The following is a 16726-nucleotide window of genomic DNA, read 5'->3' as shown; positions in this document are numbered from 1 at the left end:
TACCTTAGTTCAGCTCTTGTAATAACGTTTCAAGGTTCAGACTCCGCAAGGCAATAGCGTTGGTATGAAACAATGCGACCCCCCCAGTCCTGACACGACATGCCAGTGCATACTGTTGCACAAGGTGGACCTCTTCTGGTGAGGAGCTTGTGCTCCAAAACACCTGGTTCCATTAACCGGGCTAAGCAGAAGCCTGCAGGAATCACAACATGATACAGCTTTGTTTCAAGGTAACTAGAGCATATGGCAGGATGAAGGGGAGCAGCAAATCACAGAGAAACACACATGTGAGTCCTTACCTCAAAGAGCGTCAAACTTTCAACGTTCAAGACGGTTCTGGGAGGTGCAATAACTGAAGTTAAAAGACAAGTTACAAAACAGGACCACCCAACAAGCGAAACAATAAATACAGCAGCTATGGGAGGGATTGATGCTTATTAAAGCAGTGACAGATTCACACTGCCCACACAGGCTTCTTACTAGGCAGAAGCACAACATGCCTGAGTGAGCAGGTTACACCTTCTTTGCACTCTGAGGCTGTATTTAGGGAAGAAATTCCTCCCCAGGTCATACCTCGAGGCATCAAAAGATCCCATATGCACCACAGCTAGGAACAGGCCTTGTAAAGTAAGGCCAAATATTACCAACAGCACACTCACACAAGTAAAATGGCAAGTCTGCATCTGCAAGATGGCTTCTTACAAAGGCTCTCAAAATGCCAACTGTGGAAAAAAGAAAGAAAGGTTTGCTGAACTATGTGTGCTGCTTCAGATGCAGGGCAAAAAGGATACCCTGTAACAGCAGAACCTGCGCTCTGCAGTGGCTGCTGATTGCCTTTTCCTTAAAAGAACACTCTTACTACTACAAATACCTTGAACAAAAAAAAAAACCAAACCCCCAAAACCCCCCCAAAAACCCCCAAGCAAAGCTGGACTGGCCACTCCCTCAGCAAAATTTAAGGATGCCAGTGAAGTTCTCCTAGGAAATCCAACAGTGGCTGCAAGATTTGCAGAGCCCAGCCAGGTGAGACGCTGGTAACTAGTTATTAGTTCTTGTTCCATACAAAAGTACTAAAAACAACCCCCCTCATTGTGTGGGTAAGTATTAGTGCCAGCAGAGAATGAGGGGATCTCCACTGCAATAGGAAGAGCTACTTGGTGTATGGTCTGGCCACCTTTAGTGAACTGATAGAGGCAGAAAGGTTCATCCCGTTACTACAGTAGGTAAAGCTGCTTCTTCCTGGTTTGGGGGTTTGCTTTGGACTGGGCCAGGGGGGCAGTGCTGGTTTCATAGAGGAAGTGTCCAAACTCATCTCAGTAACACACCATTTGGACACAAGTGAGGGATATCAGTGGGGACAGTTTTCTGAGTGCAAGTATTTTGCCATCAAGTAGTGGACAGTCTCAGCCAAGTAGTCCCGGAAATAAACTCCCCTTAGCTAAGTTAATCACCCCAGACTCCTCACCCCTTCAGCGGCCCTGTAAGGACAGTGTAACCAGCTACTGCTGCTTTTTCAGAGCAGTATTACTTCCCTGGACAGCAGAAAGGTCTGTCCAGAGCTCTGCTCTTCTATCATGCAACTCATCAGTGATGAGAGGTCAGCCGCAGCCACACAGACTGGAGACTGCTCTTACCAGTTTCACTAGGATGGAAGAAACCCTGTAGAACGTAACGGTCTGGAAAACGGACTCTCAGCACCACCTAAAATCAAAGGCAAAGCACATCAGGTGAATTGTTTATGGCTGTTCTGTAACATCTCTCCTTGACTTAGAATTTGTGAGCAAGGTGGGGCTTGGGGGTTTTGGTTGGTTGGTTGTTTTTAAATTGGGAGATTTGAGATATTTCCACTACAGGAGTAGAACAGCATACTGGCATCTCCTCAGAGAACATGGGCTGTCTGCCTTTCAAAGGCTGTAAGAGAGCTATCTATAGCAACAGCATGATGTACAATGCAGCAGAACTTAGAGAGTAGGAGCTCCCTGTGCTAAGTGATGCACAAAGTAGAAAGTTACCCATGGACAGGTACAGACAGTGTTATCAGTATGCTGAAGTGTCCATAGCAGCAGGAATCCTCCTGCCAGATGTCTGAAGTAACTCTTACCATTCTATTTCCACCACTGGTCAGAAAATACTTAACTTGGGAACTTAATCTCTTGCTGCTTTGCAATAAGTAACCAAAGACAAAAACGGCATTAGGATTGCATTTATAGAGTAAGATATCTCCAGTCTGAAACATCTTATTATTTAGTTTGCAATCAGATACTTTCAAAATGTAAGTCTACAGAGAGGCAAATCGGAAAGCTCAGTCATTCAGACTTGTGTGCACAACATAAGGGTTTTGAAACATCTGGAACAAAACCAAAGGAGATATATTGCCTGTCCCCACCCGTGTCACTACAGGACAGCTGATTTTACGCGGTGCAACTGTTGTGCAAGCCCCACAAGCAATGAACAGGGACAGAAATTTGAAAAGTCTTCCTGTAAGTAGCTCAAGCTCCTGTTATCACAATTGATTCCCAAAGTTACTCAACCCCCGAGCCTGGACTAGCCAGAGGGACTGGAAAAGGACAAAGGCTACCTTTGGGTAACGCTCTAACTTTTCCTTCAGCTGAGCCTCCCTCAAGGATTTTGTCATCAGTGGAGCTTCTTCCAGGCGTTTCCTAGATACACGGGAAGAAGACAACCTGTCATTTCTGTAACCAGCAGGGCTGGTGAGAATGCTCGACTGTTCCATGTATCCCTCTCAGCATTTTCCCAACCTTCTATGGTTCCTATCCCAAAATCTCATCTATAGAACTACTGAGCATCAGCAACAATACTACACAACAATACTTTTCTTGTACAAGTTTAAAAATAAGTTCACTAGAGCAGATGCCAGAGAAGTTATTAAGAAAAGGAGGGGAATGTTTGCTTAGACTACCCAAGAAGAGATGGAACTATTAATCCAATAAAACAGAGCCTAAGTTGGATGTAATTACTCCAGGGAGTAAGAAGAGCTACTGAAGCTGTAAAACAATGCTGGCGCAAGAAATTAATGGGTATTAGTTAGCAACAGGGAAACAAAAAGAGAAGTTTCAGATCATTCGAGAACTGGCACTGCAGACTGATGTCTTAAAAGGAGTAGTGGGTGAAAACAAAATTTAAGATGAAACAATAAATTCAAGAAAATAATTACATATTTTCCTGTAAGTGAAGAAATAAGCTTAGACCAAACAGATTCCATGCTCAGCTTTAGTCCTTCTTCCTTGTTCACACTTAATTCTGAATAATCGATTTACGAGGCTAGATTGTGGTGAAACATTTGATCTTGTAATTCTGCACAACCATTTGCAAGTTAATCTCTTACACCTATACAGCTGGAAGTATCTTGGGAACAGCTGCTGAACAAAACAAGTACAGACTTAACCAAGCATGCTCAGACTGTCAGCTGGTACAGCATATCCCAAGACACTCTGCAAGTGCCAGCTCCATTCCCTCTTTGTGTACCAAGTGCTGATCCACACCAATTCCCAGCTCTTCACAAAGTCAGAATTAAATTCTAATTGCATTTAAAATACTGCACTGTGTGCAGCTAGTTTTTGGTAAGATTCACCAGCTGAGATCAGAAGCCAACGGGTATCAGTTTCATGTGTAACTTGCTTTTATTTTTACCCTTGGCTGCGAGGGGCAAATGGATTACAAGCATCAGCAAATTTGGAAATTAGGTCTTTTTTTTGAGGGTGCTGTATTCCAGTAACCCCCAACCAAATGATCCTACATTTGTACCACTAAATATTCCAGACCTACAAGTGGCAGAGCAATTTTCAGGCCAATCTGTGATTTCATGTGCATTTCAACAGCCTGTGGGGAAAAAACTCAGCTCTAAGTAAGAAGTTCAACTCAGACTCAGTTAGAGTGTGAAGTAGAGAGTCTCAGAGAATGCTTGTAATGTTTAAAGGAATGTTATGACCCACTTGAAATTAAATACATTCACAAAGTTCATTTCTTCAGGAAAATACAGACAGCAAAATGCTGTTGTGATGGGGAGGCTAGTTTATCTTAATCTGAGTTTTTAGCTCAGAAGTGGAATAAGAGTAAAATCATGAATATTTGACAGCAAGCTACTTGAACAGTGAGATGCATAGTTAGTCCAGCTTCCTGTACTTCTTCCCCTTGTGTGTGTTCCAAACATTCTCATGTAACTAAATTTGATTTCGCTTTATTTCCATTTGAGTAATGTCTCAAAGTTGGTCTTTTCTGTTAAAACATAAGGTGTTTCTTAGTGGCTGAAAATGCTACTAGCTACTACTGAAGTCACTGAGAGTTATTCCTATGAAGCTGGATTATTGTGTTCACGTATTTGTCCATCAAAAGTTACAATTTCTATCCATTTCATTCCTAATTAAGTTAATGTAAAGTCAGTTCAAAACAGATAGCAGGAGCTCACCACCGCTTTGGGCCTCTAGCAAGAGCACATCTAATTACAAAGAAAGTGGCTTCTCTTTCAGAAGAATAGAGAAGGAAAGAAATAAAATGTGGTAAGGTGTTAAGCAGCTTTGAATAACTCCCTGAAATGCAGAACACAGGAAGGAATCTTTCTCTTAATCCTTTCTCAGTGAGGGCCCACCCTCACTCACCTCAGGTTCTCAGATAAACTTATCCCCACATCAGCACCACAAACACTTCGTGATGGCAATTTCAACATCCACATGAAACCATTATCCCATGCATAAGTCCTCAACTGATTCACACAAAAACATAGGTCCTATCACAGCAACAGGACATAGCCCTCGAACTCAAATGGCATAAAAGGCAGAGATTTGCAGTGCTGATCACTGATTCATTAATTCCACACCCAGTAACTTATCTACAACCTTTACCCAGAGATCACAGCCAGCTATAGGCACACAGTGTCACTCTGCTCAACAAAAGCATATGGAGCAGTCTCAAGCAGGCAGCAGGAAGGGAACTTGCCTCTCACTCTGCAGCTGTGCCAAGCGTTTCCGCACATCATCCACTGTGACTTCAAAAAACTCATCAGGAAGCTCTTCTGGGCCAGCAGGAAGTGGTTCTAGCAGGTCCAGGTGACATACCAGTGGCTCCCGGTCTACAAGCTACAGAATAAAAATGAGCTTCAATTAGTTTCAAACGCATTGCTTTGCTTATGCTGTAAGGTTCCTGGAAAAAAAGGAAAAGGACAGTATTTGCAAACTTGTGTGGAAATCATGTCAGTAGGATCAGACTAATGATATAGAGGTTGTCAGTGTTGTCATTCTTTATTGTTGATAGAGCATGGGGCACAACTCCTCCCAGCGGGCAGCAGCAATCTGTATTGTCAGAGGAGTCACAGCCCAGCACTGAGCTGCTCTCCACCATCAGTGTAGGAAGCCCAGAGTAGTACCCTCAGAAGCCACCTAATGTAAGGAGAGATAATTCCCTTCCAGGTAGTGCCTGTGGAATCCTTTCACTTACAATACAGTATTTTACAGCTGAACCGTATTTCTAGCTAGTTACAAGCTTGTTACAAGTACTCAGGAATTACCCGTCCCAAAACCATAAGCTTTCTCTGCTCCACTCCAAACTTTTCTCAGTACGTAATCACTTCCTGACCATTCTACAACTTACACAGGTGTTATGCTTCATACTACAGAATATAAACTGTCCCCTAAGTTTTCACCCGCCATGCACTCCTGCCTCACATCGTATCTTCTATTCTCTTTGTTTCACATTCTCTTTCCACAGAACCAATGGCGCTAGTTCCCAACCAGGGCTCACTCCATTTCTTCTCACTCTTGAGAGCAATGCTGTGTTTTGTAAGGCAGTTTCTGACCTGAGTTCTCTGAACTGAGCCGCTGCAGGGTTTCATTGTACGTGTTTCAGATTTTTAACGTGGCTTCCAGAGTGCAGGAAGCTCCCTTGGACAGTGAAACCCCTTTTGCTTTGCACTTTCAAAGCACTTAGCACTGAAATCAGCCTTTGGCGCAGGCAAAGTGGACAGATGTGAGGAGCAGTTCACTGTATGTATTAGCTACAATAAAAGGTACTTAATCCATTTATCAGCAACTTTCCCTATGCCCCAGCTGCTGAGCAAAGGCCGCTCGAGCAGCACACAGCCCTCAGCCAGCCAAGATACCACTCACCAGCGCAGCCCCGCTCAGCTCCCCCATCCAGAGCCCTGCACGTCACGGTGGGCATCGTGAGGGCAAACCCCGAGGACAGGGTCCTGGCCTAGGACTGCGGTCACACTTATTAAAACAAACAACAAAACCCAACACCAAGACCCACAGCCCCGAAAACCCCAAACCAAAACCCCACTCTGCTCTCCCACCCTACGAGACAAACAGCATCCACAGTCTCTGACAGGAGAATGACACTATGTGTCCCTCCCAGTTTAGAAGAGGCTTGAGACTGGCTACTTTCCATTACATCAAAAGCAGCACCTGTGTCAGTATCTGAATATAAACCACTACCAGAGTCGAATACACAAGAGGCAGTTACAATTACTAGCTCTTGAACAATTCAAGCTCTTTAAATCACAGAAACGTTTAAGCACACAACGCTTGAAAAACAAGCAGCAGGAACACTGCGGGCTGCAGGCGCTGTGGGGCAAGCGGCCCATGGCTGAAGAGCCCCACAAGAACAAAAACTCTGACGGTTAATACAGCACTCCCATAGTCAGCTGCCAGCCTAACCCCAGGCTCCATGAACAAACCTGACGCCCACTTCTTCTCCCCTTATTCCCTCATATATTCTTCCAAGTCTCCCACACGTTCCACCCCCTCTCCCTTCCCCCAGGCACAGGCCCCTTGGGAACAGGAGTCTCCCTCAGTTGTCAAAGGGACAACACAAATTACAAGGCAATGTTCACTCTGCTGTGGGCACTAAAGGGTAATTTGAGAAATTAAAAGAGGAGGTTATGTGGGTGGGACCAGGGCTACTTTTAGAAAGTTGAGCAGGGTCAGCTCTAACCAGCGGGTGAAGGAGCCTTATTGCAGCTTTCCTGGGGCCGGGGGGGATGCCCAGCGCTGCAGGAGGGATCCTGAGCGTGCAGAGCCACCCCCTGGGAAAGGGGCTGTTGCACACTGGTCACAACTGCTGCCCCGAGACTCAGGAGTACTTCAGTCTCCTCAAACAGGCTGAAGTTTCATTTCATTCTGAACACACACAGACTGAAAATAGACAAAAGCCAAACAGACTGAGCAGACATATCCTGTGATCCTATGGCATGTTGTGAAGGGTGCTGGGATACAATGGAGAGAATTCCAATGTCTGCATTAGCAAACCCTAAACTTAGCATTTAGTAATGGCTCTAGCAAGCACTTTAACTAATCCTAACAGCAGCAGGATTCCACAGGAAAAGCATTAGTCGCCGCCCAAACCATGGCAGTAGCTAAAGACTTCAGCCAAGACATCAGAAATCACGAGACAGCCGAAGGCAGGCACACATTCCAGTCCTAAGTGTTCACCCCTCTTCCTTGCTGCGGGTTTACTGCTCCAGACCACTGGATGTTACAACCGTCAGTCAAGCCTCACTTTCCAGACATTGTCATTCATCAGATGGGTCTCCATTGCCAACAAGGTACTAAAATGGGCAGTCAGGAAGCTCCCCTCTAAGCCATTCCCCAGCCAACCAGAACTACCTACGTGACGTCATACAAAATCCACTACTTCCCAGACATAAACAGCCACTCCTGACCTCCAGCTTACATCCAGCCAGATGTCCCCATTCATCCCCCGCAGCCTACCTGCGCTGGACCTGCACAGACACACACCCCTTGAGCTCCACGTCTGTTATTGTATCTGCTTCCCCAGCCAACACCAAATGCTGATATCACAACTTCCAGATCAAGACTCCTTACCTGCCTACTACTTACCATGAAGAAACATACTTTTCTGTACAGAAGGAGCAGATCTGTGCATGTCTAACAACACTGCAAAAAAACCCAAACCACCACAATTAAGAGTAAGAATTCCCTAACATTAAATGTTCAGGTAACCCCCAATATCAGAGTGAGAACTCTGCAGAGAGCTCTAATTAGTGAGGGTTTGGGAAGATAATTCAGGTGTTTTGAGATTGTTTTTCAGAGTTTCTGCAACTCAATTCCAGAATTGCACAACGGGGTCTGATCAGAGAGGGGTAGCACAAAGTGTCGACTAAGCACCGCGTAGCAGCCAAAAGACATCATCATTCTGCCTCTGAGGATGCAGAGGCTGCCACATCATATCATCATCATATGTCTTCTGCCATGTATTTACACCCCATGTAATTTACATCCTGCATCCTTACAGACATAAGAAATACTCTTCAGAGAGAAAGAGGAATCCATCCATTCCTACTGCTTTACCAACTCTCTTTCCCCGGAGCCCAGCCATCACCCTGTTCCTTTTTCTTCATCCATTACCATTTGCTTGCTGAGGTATTCCAATTAGGCCTCTCTCAATCTGAGCCTTATTTTAATGCGTCACCAACAACCTTAAAGCATAGGCAGAACCCAAAAACCACCTTCCCATGGTGATTACAAAAAGGAGGCTCCAGATGCACCACCTTGCTTCCCAGCCCACATCCCAGCTTCCTGCAGCCATGGCCAAAGGTAACTACCTCCTGCCACAAACGGCAGTTTCTACCTCCCATTATCTAACTCTGGAGGAAAGCAAGCTCTGTGTTTTGCTGGCATGTTTCTGTCAGTGATACCTTTCAGGAGCCAAAGACACTGCGTAATGGTTTGTCACCTTCATTGTTCAAAGTCTCTACCTCTATGACCAAGGTTGAGAGGCGAGGCACTTTCCACCAGCAGGCTGAAGCCATCTATTTGCACCAGAGTCTATCAGGCAGTCTAAGTAACTGCAGCCTCTGTGATAAAGCAGGTGCCAGGAGGAATGCAGCTCACTGGATGGTCGCCACCCCAGACCTAGGGAAGCAGGGAAGCTGAGGAAAACATTCATGTGAGTTTAAGTGAAGTAGTGGAGACTGTGCGTTCCACAGCAGCAAGCTCTCGCTGGAGACCCACCTCCTACCCACCACCTCAGGGAACTCTAATCTCATGGGGAATCTGGTGTAAAGTTACCTTCTAATAATTAATGTCCTGACATCAAAGTCAGCACGCAGCTGTCTGTAAACCATCTTTAGCCCAAGAAACGAAGGGACGCCGGCACAGATTTTATCCAGCCTCTCTCTTCAGCTTCAAAAACCACACACAGGCAACGCATTAATGGGAAGATTCTTTTACAAAAATGGACCTTTGATGTTTAAAAATAATTTGTTTTGTTTTGGGTTTTTTCCTCAGGACTGAAAAGGGACAAAAAGCAGATGCCATGTGGCCAGCCCTGCTCTGCTGTTGCTGCTGAGAGCAAGGAGAGTGGAGGATGGCAGGAATGGAGGAGGGAACAAAATGTAATCAATCAGCAGCAAAAGCACCAGAGATCAAAGGGCTTGAAAGCAGCCGTCAAAATCACATGCTGTTTAACACAAGGGCAGAGCCCCCCCAACAGACTCTGCAGCTGCTTCCAAAGCTGCTCTCACACTGGAAGGGAGGCTGGCTCCAGAAGTGCCTCCGAGTGGTTTGAACTGGACTGCAACCCCCAGGCAGATGCCGGATCACAACAGTCCTCAGGCCACCGCTGTTCAGCTCTGAGCCCAACAAGCTGTAGCCAGTAAAATGATGAAATGAGTTCTGTCTCTCCTGCCAGCATACGGAGAAGTATGGACAACGGGGCCAGCGAAGAATCCCAGCACAAACCCTCGCACTGCTTCTTTTCAGACACAACTGGAACTCCTCCTTTCCAAATCCGTCATAGGCGAAAGTGCGACTGAAGCAAGCAACACATTAGACTGGACAAATCACCCAGCCTACCGTTCAGTGCTCCATGCGCAGGGTCTGTTCCCAAAGGTTCAACAACACTGATGAGGTAGACCCAAACGTGTTTCTAATATACCAAAATATTCACCACTGGGTTGGCAAAGCCTCTTCCTGCTACATTTCTAACTGTTCCAGGGCCCTTCCAGGGCCTGGCTTCTGCTCCTGAACAATTCAGAAACTCATCAAGAATGAACTGCCACCACAAAGAAGTCAACCAAGGTAGAATCTCCACATCAATGTGAGAGCATACACAGAGTCTTGCTAAATTCCTCCTGGATCAAGCTCCCTTTGAACCTCATCAGGCATTCTTTCTTTCTGCTTAAGGCTTTCTATTGTTTAATCCCATGGCTGGATCAGAACCAGAGATAAACACAAAACTCCAACTCTAGGAGGTCCTAAAGAGTGGGAAAACATGAAGGGGATCTCTGAACGCTGAACCCAACCCTGGTGATGATGTGTGCAGTGAAGGGGCAAGGGAAAGGCCGGTCACAGAGAATCCAGGACCTGAAACTCCCAATGCACAACAATGTGGAGTAAGTTACGAATTTAAAGCCTCCTGTAGTTCGTTTCATGCTGCTTGCCAGACATCCCCAACCTTGCTGAAGGCATTCAATTCCATACGGCTGCCCTACAGAAAGCCTAATTAACAGCATTCAAAGGCCATCCAGTGATGGCACCACAGCACTCTTGAGCCATCAGTTCTGGTATCTCTACATGGGCTAAAGCATTTTTAAACAATACAGTTTTACTTCAGAGACACCAACAATGATAAGAGATGTGCAATTTGTCTTGCTGGAAAAAGGGTTAGAAAGAGGTAGACTTTATTTAAGCAGCAGGATATTTTAGAGCAAGACAGAAAAGACTTTTATACGCAAGCAGAAATACAGAAGGAAAAGGATGGAAGCTTTCTGCTCTATCTGCAATACTAAGAAAATTAAAACTCACAGAAGGGATGGGACTGGACTAAAAGAAAACGGTCCAGACCTGGGTTTTCTGGGTTTTTTTCCAAGTATTGAACTCCTGGCAAGTGAGATGCAACTGTAACTGAAAAATTCCTTTCCTAGCTCTATACCCCTTTCATTCTACCACGTGTCACCTAAAGAGTTAAACTGTAAGTCAGAGTGACCACAGGCAGAAGGAACTCTGAGGAAGCAGATGTTAACAACTGCCAGCATGGGATAATGCTTTTACGATAGCTTTACTATGGAGTTCCATGTTCCACAGAAAGGCTCAGATGAGAAACCTGAGCACACCTTACAACCTAAGAGAAACTGACCATGTTTTCAGATCTTCAAAGTCATGGGATGAAGTTGCAACAACCCTATTAAGACCACTTCTGCTCCTAGACAATCCTACAAGCAGCTAGAAATGTTATCCCTTTCCAGACATAAAACTAACAAGCTCGTACCTTCTATGTGATCTGGGAGGTCAGTCAGTCACAACAAGCAGTAAGCACCTTGAGAGTATTATAAAACCCAAGTCTGACCAAACTCTGCTCATCCTTACCAAAACTACACAGCAGATAGCAATTTTTAAGAGAAGGAAAAGTACCCAGGGCTCAGGTGACAAAGTGGGCATTTGTTAATGAAATTTGCATGGAATTTGAGGCACAGAGTCTGTGCTTTTAATGCAGTTCTGTTGCTTCCGTTAAACCATTCATCAAGGATACCTCAATGTTCAAAGCTTTGCTTGCCTCTGGACAGCAAATTCTTAAATTCCCATCCTTCGTATTTCCTGTAGTGAACTATCCAAAATGCAGTACCTCCTTACTGAACTCTTGGCAGAACTGGATGTCACCAAGGCATCTTACTCCATGTTATGGGGCAAAAGTCTTAAATATGGAAACATCTTTTTCCTTGTAGGAGTTCAGCCTCAAGCAAGGCAGGATAAAAAAAGCCCTCATTGCAAACAAGTTTTCCCTTACCTGTTCTTGCTCCTTTTGCAGTTCTTGGCTGTTCTTAGACTTCTTTGGCTTAGAAGGGCCTCCAGGGCTGGAAGAAGTTGTTGGCAACTTTGAAGATGACATATCTAACCCAAGAGATGGTGCAGCTACGAAAGTGTCCCCCAGACGCTGTCCATCTCCAAAAAAAGGGACAAATGGGGTCGACTCAGGCTCTGCAGAAGGCCACAGCTCCTCCAAGCTGGCATGAGATTCTCTAATCGAGTCTTGCTTGTCTGTACAGCTGTTTAAAGGCATGGCCTCATCCCCGTGGTCCAAGTCCTTTGGGAATGTGCTTGCTTGAGGTAGGGGCACATCCACTGCTCCTTCAACAGAGCCTTGCCTCACTGTCAGCTCATTACACTGCACCGGGGCACCCACAGCTTCCTCCTGACCAGATGAACTGCATTTCTTCATGACAACTCTTAAAGAAGACATCAAAATGAATAAAACCAAAATCATTTATCCTAACAATACTGCCCTCCCCCTTCTCAACACGACCATGGCACAAAGAAGACAGCTAGACTGAAATATATGCCTAATTTAATGATCTGCTGTTTCCAGACACTCACAAAGAACAAGCTCCAGTTGCTCTGAAGTTAAGGGTGGAGGACATGGGTTTGCACAAAAAAAACAGAACAGGAACTACCAGCTCCACAGGAAGAATGCTGCCTTCCAGGAAAAAGCAGCAGTGAGTTGTAAAGCACAGCTTCTAATCACTCCTGCCTCCTGGATATAATGCAAAGAACTGGCTAGAAGATCACAGAAAGGCTGTCCTTGTCCCCCACCTCATCCTCCCAGTCAGCAGGAGGCACTACAGGGACCGGGAGGCAGGGAAGAATGAAGTGGTAGATAACTGGTCCTCTCAGAAAGACTTATCACTGAATTGTCTGTTTCACTCACAGGAAAGAAGAAAGGAAAAAAAAATAAAAGAGGAAGAAAGAAACAAACAAGCTCCTTTAATGTGCACATGGCGGTCAGTGCCAGCAGCTGCAGCTGCGGGGAGCACATCTGGGCAGCAGTTTCCGATAAACAGCAAACGCAACAATCCGGAGCTGTGGGTTGTCATTCCTGAGCACTGTTTGGTTGTCATCCCTGACCTGTCTGTCACTCTGAACTCTTCTCTTGGGGTCGTCCCTCCCCCCCCCAACCCCTTTTTCTTTTTATTTGAAATAAATTCACCTCCAGAGTAAAAAGGAAAAATAAAGAGCCCAAACTCTGCTCCTCCCAACCTGATGATGGCGCTGCCTCCAGTCAGGCCAAGTGACTTCAGCGTTGTCTTCTCTAGGGCATCTTTTCCTGAGATCTGCAACAAAACCAGAGGGAAGTAATTGTGGCAGCTGCCTCCCTGGGAGAGCATGTAAAGCACTCTTTGTAGAAAGAAGCCTGTATCCAAACAAACATCACACAGCACCAGAAACAGCACAAAACACACTCTGCAGTTGGAAATGAGATCTGAATGCATCTGTATCCACCTGTACTGCTGTACCAAATTAACTGCTTACTAAATGATGTGAAGGGAAGATGACCTATGTATTCTTTCATTCCATACACCCATCCAAATCAGATCCAACCTCAGCAGAGCATTATTTTCATGTCAGAAGTTAAATCACTGGCAACATCTCAGAGCTGACAGACAGAAAATTTCATTACATACACCTCCCATGTTTGTAACGACCTGTTCCAGAATAAAGATGATCTGCCCACAGAGGTCAGTGGGAAGTGAAGGGGACAGCTAGGGAGAGTAAATTCCATTATACACACATACAAAATATTAAACAAAACATTAATAGCAAAAGATCAAAACAGAGAAAAGCAAATATTTATTAAAATCAAACCACTGTTTTGACTCAAGCTTTAAAAGAAGTTGGAAAGAAAAACACAAACAGGTCATTGAGCTCATTTTATGGGCTCAGAGGTCTAAACAGCCCAGTGTTACGTTCCAAGAGAGCTTTTTTCCGTACAGACACGTCATGCTTTGAAAAGACCAACATTTTTCTACTTCCCCTCTCAAGAAAGTTCAAAAGAAACACTTTCCAGGTTGGAAAGCAAAGCTGAGCTTTCTTATTTTTTAGGGACAGAAGGAGGAGAGACAGTTAAGACGACTGTGCTGACTTACCTCATCTCGCATGTAAATACAGACTGGAGAGAATTCACCATGTTGTTCCATAAACTCCCTGCAATAAAAAGCAAAATACTGCAGCACTTGTAGACCAGTCTACTGCCCCCCAAACCAATGCAGAGCAATAGCAAGAAGTGCCATTAGCTAGCAACACTCTCCTCCACGTCCCTCGAGCAACAACCATTACACAGAATCAGTATTAGACATTAGGTAAAGAACTTTCTCCAATGTGTTCACTGTTCCTTAAACGCAGCCCTGAAAGCTTAAAACCAAAGTAGAAACACTTAAAGTTAATTTTGAAATTAGCTGATCTTACCAGATAAATTTGAGCACATCGTTCTTCATGTGCCTTAGTACCCAATCTGGATCACAACCAAGTAATACTTGCTCTTTTTAATCCCTTCTCTAAGTTAAATAGTTACTAGAGTTTAGACTGTACTTGTTTTGGGGACAGGTCAGTTTCTTTCCATGTGTGCATCACAACAAACAGAATGAAATACTATGAATTGAATGAAATGAAATAAAGCAAATCAGAGGAATGAAAGATTGAACCTCAAGTTGCCTGTCTATCAGGAAAGGTGGATGATCACCATTTAGGAGGACAGAACCAAGGCACAATGAACACACGTGCTCATCACACAGACCCATAAGAGACAAAACCACTTTGACTTACACAACCTAGTTTAATTCACCTTCCAAAACTGCTTTCTACTTCCACCCAAGCAACTCTTTGGATTGAAGAGTCTTCTAAAAATGTATGGAAACTATCTGAACTTAATGAATGATACCACAAAAGTAGCAAAGAGACACAGTCATTGTCAAAACTGTCTTCAAGCGTCCAAAATGCAATTGCTTCTATATAAAATGGTCTCAGAGCTGCTGAAGCTGCCAGCCAGGCAAGAGTGGGAGACAGAAAAGCAACAGTTCTCCCAGGCCTCATGCTAAAAGGGTATACAACGCTTGCGCCCTCAACCACTCTCTGCAGAACAGGCTCCAAGCAAAGATCCCCGAGACTTATTTTTGTATAACTCTTGGAAGCCAGCAGGCTCCTCCTCCAGCTGCTGTTAATCCGTTACATGCATTCACTGAGGCAAGCACACACATCAAACACACTGTCATTTCTTTGATGTGCTGTTCTTCAGAAGGGGAACGGCAAGCAGATTAGATTCCTTCATGTAGTGATCTGACAGGGCCTGTAAACATCTTGTGCAAGGACTGCCGCACGCTGAGAGGAGGAGCAGCCTTACAATAGCTTCCAGACCTTCTTCAGACCCAATTAGCCAAGACGGACGCTGGAAACCGGGGGGAAATTCCAGTGGATTTAGAATACTTCCCCTCACGCACTTAGAGCAGCTGAGCATTCCAGGAAAAGGTCTCCAGTTGGAAAGTCAAAGGAAGGACTCAGCAAAAGTCAACAACTAGCTGACTAGTTAGTCAACTGAGCCAATACACTGAAAACCAGTGCAGCCCATGAAATCTACATGGATGGCTACAGATCCAGCTTGGTTTGTGACTGTCTCACGCAGCATCTTTGCTGCTTGTTGAACTTAATCAAAAGTTTGCAAACTCCATCCAAACATCTGAGCTTCCAGAGGGCAGGAAAGAACAGCTGTGTCTTATGAGCTGAAGTTAATAATGCTTAGCACACTGGTGCAGTTAAGAAGCTTAAAAAGAGCAGCATGTACATTAACTATTAGTATTACAATAACCTGTAACAAAAACCAACAACAACAAAAAAAAAACCTCCAAAGGAGCAAAATTATATAAAAAGCTCAAAAATTTAATTTTATAATTCTATATAAATGCTTATGATTTTATTATTGAGAAATAAGCAGCAAATGTATGAGAAAGCCACGCAAAGGCTATTTGTCACTGTCCATAACTGCCACCCCCACCAGTCTAGCAGTTCCTGAACTGCAACAAGCAGAGAGCACAGTGTATGTAGTAAGGTACAAGAGGGCCCCTAAAACATTTAGAAAAATTATACCTGGCTCTTTTTGTCTACCTCTTTCCTCAATCAAAAGAAAAATCATTCTCTTCTCTCTAGCATTTACACGAAGGCTATCCCTTTTGACTTAAATGCCCCAGAGTAGACCAGGTCTCTGACCATTAAAGACAGAGAGAATGGTAAGTAAGGCTCACTTGTACCCCTTTAGAGTCACCAGACTGCCTCAAGCATTGCCTCAAACTATGGTCTGATGACACAACACGTTGAGTAGAAAAACTGACATGCACCACTCCTACCCACCTTTTGGTTCCTTGTTTCCAGACATGCTATACTTCCTGTCCTAACGGCCTATGAAAGACAACCCTTAACTGGGTCAGGAAACTTACCTACCTGAAAGATAATGTAGGGACAATACTATTTTTCAGCTGGATCAGCTATTTAAGCCAATTCCCCACAAAGCTGCAGAAACAATATGAAGGGAGTTAGACAGGAGGGCAGGAGGTGAGCACTCGCTCTTCAATCCCCTACCGCTATACAGAAGATGTCCCTGATCCAAACTCCCTCCCCTGGGCCAGCAGCACTAGTCACTCCTTTGATCTTGTTATGGGCCAGTCCTGCTAAGCTAGCAAGAAAGGAACAGCACATCATTGGGAGGTTGGAAGAATTAGCTGCTTTACCCTGGAAGCAGCTCCAGAGCAACTCCAGTCACACTGTGCAAGCCTGACTTAATGAGCTAATGTCAGCCAGCTCAGCCCAGAACCATGGGTTTATGCTGCTTAGGCTACTTCAATTGCAGTGTAGAACAAGCAACTTTAAGCTTTCAGTTAAAGCAATTCATGCTAGTACATGTTTGTCTAGTACTAACACACACACGTAACCAA

The 16726-nt window shown here is 44.6% G+C and overlaps 1 protein-coding gene across 5 annotated transcripts in view; it reads right to left on the bottom strand.

Moving 5' to 3' along the window:
* Nucleotides 1-16726, bottom strand: part of ASPSCR1 (ASPSCR1 tether for SLC2A4, UBX domain containing) — a 40524-nt gene that overhangs the window by 18454 nt on the left and 5344 nt on the right. For all 5 annotated transcript variants that reach the window (XR_003994326.1, XR_003994327.1, XM_030506055.2 and 2 more), the window contains 8 exons: nt 13895-13952; nt 13008-13081; nt 11761-12199; nt 4954-5093; nt 2579-2660; nt 1635-1701; nt 660-722; nt 300-352 (listed from right to left, as the gene is read on the bottom strand). Coding sequence is in view for 3 of the 5 variants with exons in the window: in XM_030506055.2 (XP_030361915.1) it covers nt 300-352; nt 660-722; nt 1635-1701; nt 2579-2660; nt 4954-5093; nt 11761-12199; nt 13008-13081; nt 13895-13952 (976 nt within the window). In the remaining 2 variants the exon portion in view is untranslated. The remainder of the gene's footprint in view (nt 1-299; nt 353-659; nt 723-1634; nt 1702-2578; nt 2661-4953; nt 5094-11760; nt 12200-13007; nt 13082-13894; nt 13953-16726) is intronic.

This window comes from Strigops habroptila, chromosome 14 (genome assembly GCF_004027225.2).
Source record: "Strigops habroptila isolate Jane chromosome 14, bStrHab1.2.pri, whole genome shotgun sequence".
NCBI classification, from domain to species: Eukaryota; Metazoa; Chordata; class Aves; order Psittaciformes; family Psittacidae; genus Strigops; species Strigops habroptila.
The sequence above is the reverse complement of the archived record's forward strand: the minus strand, read 5'-3'. Positions and strand labels throughout refer to the sequence as shown.